Source organism: Microtus ochrogaster, chromosome 2 (genome assembly GCF_000317375.1).
Source record: "Microtus ochrogaster isolate Prairie Vole_2 chromosome 2, MicOch1.0, whole genome shotgun sequence".
Classification (NCBI taxonomy): Eukaryota; Metazoa; Chordata; class Mammalia; order Rodentia; family Cricetidae; genus Microtus; species Microtus ochrogaster.
The window spans coordinates 31,687,343-31,693,891 of NC_022010.1; the positions used below are offsets into that span (position 1 = coordinate 31,687,343).

At 46.8% G+C, this 6,549-nt stretch overlaps 1 protein-coding gene across 8 annotated transcripts in view; it reads left to right on the top strand.

The window, feature by feature from the left end:
* Nucleotides 1-6,549, top strand: part of Fry (FRY microtubule binding protein) — a 382,290-nt gene that overhangs the window by 146,696 nt on the left and 229,045 nt on the right. The window contains exon 1 of one of the 8 annotated variants that reach the window (XM_013350853.2): nucleotides 2,189-4,146. The exons of 6 other annotated variants lie outside the window; for them this stretch is intronic. In XM_013350853.2, the coding sequence (XP_013206307.2) occupies nucleotides 4,077-4,146 (70 nt within the window). In that variant the 5' untranslated portion in view covers nucleotides 2,189-4,076. Of the gene's footprint in view, nucleotides 1-2,188; nucleotides 4,147-6,549 lie in introns of those variants that run through there. One more of the 8 variants, XM_026785206.1, reaches the window with a different exon arrangement.

Sequence of the window (6,549 nt, forward strand, 5' to 3'; positions counted from 1 at the left end):
GGTGGCTCACAACCATCTGTAATGAGGTCTGGTGTCCTCTTCTGGCCTGCAGACATACACACAGACAGAATATTGTATACATAATAAATAAATAAGTAACTATAAAAAAAAACCAAAAACGGAGTACTGGTCCCTTCTGTGCCACCCAGCACTCCCACCTGCCCGCACCTGCGTCTTGTCCTCGGCTGACACCGTCCTGCAGCAGAACGGGCAGAGAGAGCCCTTTCTACCCTCGACACAGTGAGCAGAGTCAGGCTGGATTTTCTCTGCAGGCATCCGACCTCCACTCGGGTTCATGAGTCCCTGCAGAGACACAACCTGTACAGTGTATCAGATGACTGTGAAAAATAGCGGCATCTTTCTCTCGGCCCTGGGGAGCAATTCCTCATGCCGGAAAAAGCCTGGGACGTGGGCAGCAGCGAGGCCAACAGCTATCAGGGGTTCTGGACATCTCTTCCCGAACTTTATTTAGGGAAGTTGATTCTCATCTCACTTTACAATTAAAAGTGATGGGATGATGCTAATAGCAACAATGACAATGTGAACTAGGTGTAAGCTGTGTCAGATGTGTGGCTTTCACCTTATGTTTCTTTAAGCCTCAGTTTTCTCGTCTGGAAAATGGGGCTACTTGTAGTCCCTGTCCTGCAGGTTTGAGGTGAGGATTAAATCTGATTTTGAAACGTGTGCTTTAGATCAGCATTTATGTGCCGTAAACGTAGATGGTCTCTTCAATGTAGCCTGTGTCTCAGGCTACTTCCTGGGCTCCACCCCCCCCTCCCGCCCACACACATACTCTCTCACCCACAGCAGCCTTTGATACCATTCCTGGCCCCTCCACTTTTCCTCTTATCTTTCTCTCAGCCCCCAGTGTCTGCTCACTGTCTAGTCTCCGAGACGTTTAAGCACCGAGCGAGCCTTCACTTTCAGGGGTTGTGCAAGCCGAGCCAGCTGGAGGTCATCTTAAATGACAATTGAAGTTAGGAAGCAAGCCAGGGACTCGATCAGATTTTATTGTTTTACTTCAAAGTGCCTTTGTTTAGGCATCTACAGTTTTTTTTTTTTTCATAAGCCATTCCCCTGAGAGAAAGGTGACAAAGGGATGCAGTTTTGTCCCAGCATGTTGCAGGTGTCATTCCCTTTGATTTGCCAGCCTTTGACTGGATCAAAAGGCCTCTTCTGTTCATTTAGCTTATTAGCTTATTATTTTAAAAATGTATTTATTTTTATTTTATGTGTGCTGGTGTTTTGCCTGCATATTTGTCTGTGTGAGGATGTCGGGTCCCTGGAACTAGAGTTACAGAGCTGTGAGCAGCCATGTGGGTGCTGGCAGTGAAACCTGGGTCCTCTGGAAGAGCAAGCAGTCAGAGCTCTTAACCGCTGAGCCATCCCTCCAGGCTGATATATATCCTCTTTAAAGGTAGTAAGATAAATGATTGGAGCCTGATACAAGACAGCCAATTCACTTTTCACAGGGAAAACTAAATGCTATTAATTTTCTTTTTCTAAATAGCTTTAAGTTTTTTTTTATCATGGTTCCCTTTGAAATGTAGATGAGTGGAATTCTTGACTAGGTAGTATGTTCATAGAATCCCTGAAAGCTTTTTCAAAAATCAGTTGGGATTTTTCTAAAGAATTTATTCATTCTTACTTTATGCGCACTCAGTGTTTTGCTTGCATGCTTATCTGTACACCACGCATGCAGTACCCGTGGAAATCAGAGGAGGGCACTGCTCCCCAGAAACCCAAGTAACAGATGGCTGTGAATTGCCATGTGAGGACTGGGGACTGTACCTGGGTCCTCCGCAAGAATAACTTGGCCATCTCTCAAGTCCCAATCTAAGATTTTAAAAGTGTATATGTTTAAGGCTGGATGTGGACGCACATGCCTATAATCTCAGCACTCAGGAGGGAGAGGCAGGTGGATCTCTGTGAGCTCGAGGCCAGCCAGGTCTACAGAGTGAGTTCCAGGACAGCCAGGGAGACAGAGAGAGACCCTGTCTCAAAATCAAACAAGCAAACAAATATCTGGAGTGGCAATAAAGAAGAGTGTGCTTGCTTATTACAACTCCAACCTACTGTCCCCCAATAATTACTATTGGTATTCAAAAATAATATACCTTCTAGTTCACAGAAATGGTTTTACCTCAGGAAAAAAAGTGAGTTCAGCATAATAAACGCAATGAATAAAATAATAAATTAGTTCAGTAAGTAAAACATGGGAGGGGGTACTAGGTGCAAGCTACTGGGTTGAACTTTTCTCATAAGGCCATTTACTCTCTCCAAAAAGCACAGGAAGTGGGTGCATTGGTTATGCTCACCATATAGATGAAGAACAAAGGCTAAGCAAGGGAGTGGGTGCCAGGTGGGAACAGGGGCCCAAGATCCATGGTAGAATTTACTCTGTATCCCTGAGGCCAGTTCATTAGTGGCCTCCTATGATGGCAAAAGTACCAACCCAGCTACTCATAGAAAACCTTCTGATCCTATTTTACATAGAACCCCTACGTTCTCAGGGACTCTGATAAAGGAAAATGAGCTCATCCCCAAAGTATGCATCTGAATCAGAAAGACCCCAGCCCGAGGACTGACTTCAGGAGGCCAAAGCCCTCCCAGCAAGTTGAGCTAGGATTGAGTGATTCAGTGCCCACCTTTCCACAGAGTTTGCAAATGTGCCAGAAGTGTTACTTAGTTTGATTTGGAAAGTTCTTTGCCTAAAACATAGAAATTATATTATCGTCTTTCATTTCCCAAATGAGTTAGTAAACTAGGAAACCTTGTTGCATTGGGCTGGGGGGTGGAGTCTGCACATTTGTGGTGGGGGTTAAATCATTATTACATATCCATAATTTATAATTGGAACCTCTCAATCATAAATGTACTGGGGAGAGGAGGGCACAGTGGTTTTCAAGATGACTTGTCAAACATCACCCTGATAGAGCATAGCCAGTCATTATTAAAATACAATACTCTTATTTAATCCTCCCATCTAGTGTAATAATAACGAGAAACAAAGCCGACTGGAACCAGGGCACATGATATCAAGAATTCATAAAGGAGAAGGCAAGAGCCTATTGCCTTTGAGTCCTAGCTTCTTCATGCTTGTAAAATAAAGTGTAGTGGGCTGTATGATTCTTAGAAATGACAACACGAAGAACCCGGTCCATGGTGGAATCCGGGCGTTCCACAGACAAGCCAATTAAACTTGTGTACTTTCCCTTCTGGCGCATGCGTTGGGGCTCAGGTACCCCTCAGAAAAGCCTGCATTGCACAAAATGCAGATGTCCGTCTGCTCATCGTAGAGGAGGAAGGAAAGGCCAGCAGACGTCTGGCTTCTCGGTTGCAGCAAGGCTGACGGACTCCCCCCCCCCCCACACACACACCCCTCCCCAAACGCTACTGCATCCAAATGCAAGGGTGCAGCTGTCTTACCGCAGAGTGCCGCAGTTGAGTATTTTCAGGGACAGACACAAGGGGAAACCGCAGCCCGAGCACACCCGGGCCGCTGCCTGCCAACCTTTCTGCACTGAGAAGCCCCGCGCCAGGCAGCTGGCAAATTTCTTGTCCCCGTCCCTGGGGCTGCGAGGTGGAGGCTGGGTGGGAGCTCAGGTTGAGAAAGGCAGGGGCTGGGGGCGGGGCTTCAGCCCATCCCTCATCAGGGGGCTGCCGGCTGGGCAGCCAGGAAGCCCAGAAGCCGTCGCCCGGTAGGTATAGCAGATCTCCGTGCAGGTGGGGCCTCCTTGCTACCGTACCTGGCTGTGGCTGAGCATGTGGGCGGCCGGAGGCAGGCAGCAGGCATTCCTGCTCATGTTAGCTCTGAAATGAAGCCGCTGAGGCCTCTGCCTCGGAAGGCTTGCAAGGGAGATCAGCACCCAGCAAATAAGAAGCCAGCCCTGGTCCCCGGAGGAGGAGGAAGAGGAGGAGAGGCTGTGCATTCCGTTCCCGGTGTCCTTTAAATGAGGAGCCTGTCACTTTGCTTCTGAACCTCGCTTACATCACTGACCTGTGACAGGCACATCTCCACGCCCGGTACCTGCTCCTCCAACAGCAGCTTCCAGTCCTCTTTGTATGCGGCAGACATGGCCAGCCAGCAGGATTCCGGCTTCTTTGAAATCAGTATCAAATATTTACTGAAATCCTGGAGTAACAGTGAGTAATAGAACATAAGCTTTTTGTTATTTTGTTTTCTGGATGCTGCTGAGGTTAGAGAACTCAGATCCGAACTGGACACATGTTTGTAAGCTGAGGAAGTTTCTCTTTCTCTCTCTCTCTCTCCTTCTCTCTCTCTCTCTCTCTCTCTCTCTCTCTCTCTCTCTCTCTCTCTCTCTCTCTCCTTCCATCTGCTGTGAAAGTCAGAACGTCAGAGTCTGAGCTAACCTTGTTCAACTTCAAAGGCTGCAATAGAATTACAGTAGATTTTGTTTGCTTAAAATTTCTAGAGACAGGGCAGGTCAGACTCTGGGGAGGGCAGGCTGGGCATTCCAGGCTGCCTTACCTGCCTGGTGTTTATTCGGTTTGGTCAGGCTTTATCTAGATATCTGTGAAGTGCAGTTTAATCGGAGGGGTGTGGCAGGGTGGCAAGTACTTTGGAATTGTTTTATTGGGGTATTGTCTGAAGAGAAGCAACTGCTTCCGAGTCCAAAACCTAAGACTCATCTTTGCTAGGCTCAGCGTCATTTGCAGGTCCATTTGCTCTTCCTCCAGTCCTGGTGGATGATGTTCAGGATGCTATTTACCCTTTGCATTTCTAGAGATCTCAGTCACTCTGGTCCAAGCATGCATCTCTGAAAGTAAACAAGTGCCATTCTGACCCAAATGGCTCCTTAGGCTATGAGAATGCCAGGGTTCCGAAGTGGCGTTTCTGACCTATATACTTAAAAAAAAAAAAAACCAAACAAACAAAAAAAATCCACTCTTTCAAAAGGACAACCTCCAAGCCCTTCTGGGTCTGGGTTGAAATCAGGATGAGGCCTTCGGGTGCTCAGTTATGTTTTTCTGCACAGTTTCAAAGCCAAGTCTGCCCCAGTATCAGATTTGGGCTTATTTTGTACAAAAGAGACTGCTGGGTCTTATCAGGTGCTTGGCTGTTTCAGAATAAAAATTTGTTTCTAAAAATTATTTTCTGTATTTTCTTAGGTATATATTCATTAACCCGCCTGGACTCGGGAGGGGTGGCACGTGTCTCCTCCACTCATGACCTGTAGCTAAAAATTGTTTTTATGTAAACAAACCTAGGCAGGGGACTTGGGCTGGATTGTTTGGAGAAGCATGGAGTGCCTGCTTGGAGATATTTGGGGGTACATCTAGGAATGATATCCACAGAAGCCATTTTTCCCGGGTCACTGAGCCCCACTGTGCACTCGGGGCTTGTCTGGACTGTTTCTTTACAAGGAGGGGGGACGTTTGGGAGCGATACTGCTGCTTTGTTGAAGCCATAAATCATTTAACTTGGGTTCATTTTTTATATACTCCATGCTCAGAGAGGAATCTTCCTTTGTCTGTCTACCCTTTGATTGGTGAAAAGAATTTGACATCCTGGGCACTAAAGAGAGTAGTTTGTCTCGATGGAAAAAAAAAAAAAAACCAAAAAACAAACAAAAATACCTAACAAGTTTGACATCCGTATGTGGATTTTAAGCTCTGTTTGGTTATTCCAAACCCTGTTTCCTTCTACCAGTTTTTGTCAAGCCTTTTTGAGGAGAAATTATGCTGGGCCACCGGCTGATGGGATTTCTTTACAGCCCCTTGTCCATCTTCAGATGCCTCCAGACAAAGTAGATAACTGCTTCATTTCCTTAAACTCCTTGTTTATCCTTACATCCCCACACCAGGAAATGGTTCGAAATGATGGTTCATCTCAGCTTTGAGAGTATCTGTGTCACATTCCAGTTCCTCCCAGTGCATTCAGCAAAGATGTGCTGAGTTCCCCACTGCATGCCAGGCTGCGGGGTGTGCGGAGGCGATGGACACAACACTGCTCAGTCTGTCTGTGTGTCCTAATTCCTTTATTTCAGGACGATGCAGTTCTTGGGGGTCGGGCGGGTCTGGATGGTTTAGACTCCGGTCTTAAGAGAGGAACGGGAACTACGTTAGTGCTGGTTGCAACACTTAGCTGCACACAGCCTGGCATGGCTCTCATCTCTAAGTTTTACGTGTTTCCAGGAGCACAGAGAGAGAGAGAGGAATTTGCCTGTACAAAAGACAAAGTGGAAAACAGAAGCCTCGGGGCTTTGTCTGTGAGTGTGACCTGAAAGGCTGCATCCAGGGCAAGCAGCTAACCGCGTGCTTGCGCACGCCCGGCTTCCCAGGTTGGAAAGGCGAGGATGCCCGCCCACATACCTGAGTGGAGGAGAGCCAGTCCCCTAATGAGATGGTGGTGCTTATTTACACAAGTGCAGCAATTAAAAAGCAATGAAACGAATTCTGTAGCTACAGCTGACTGCTTTGCTGGGCAGTAGGAAAGGGAACGATGACATCATAAACACTCACAGGTTAAGGTTTCCGTTTGGTAGAGAAAGGGCGCGTTGTGGGACAAAATGTCACCATATATAT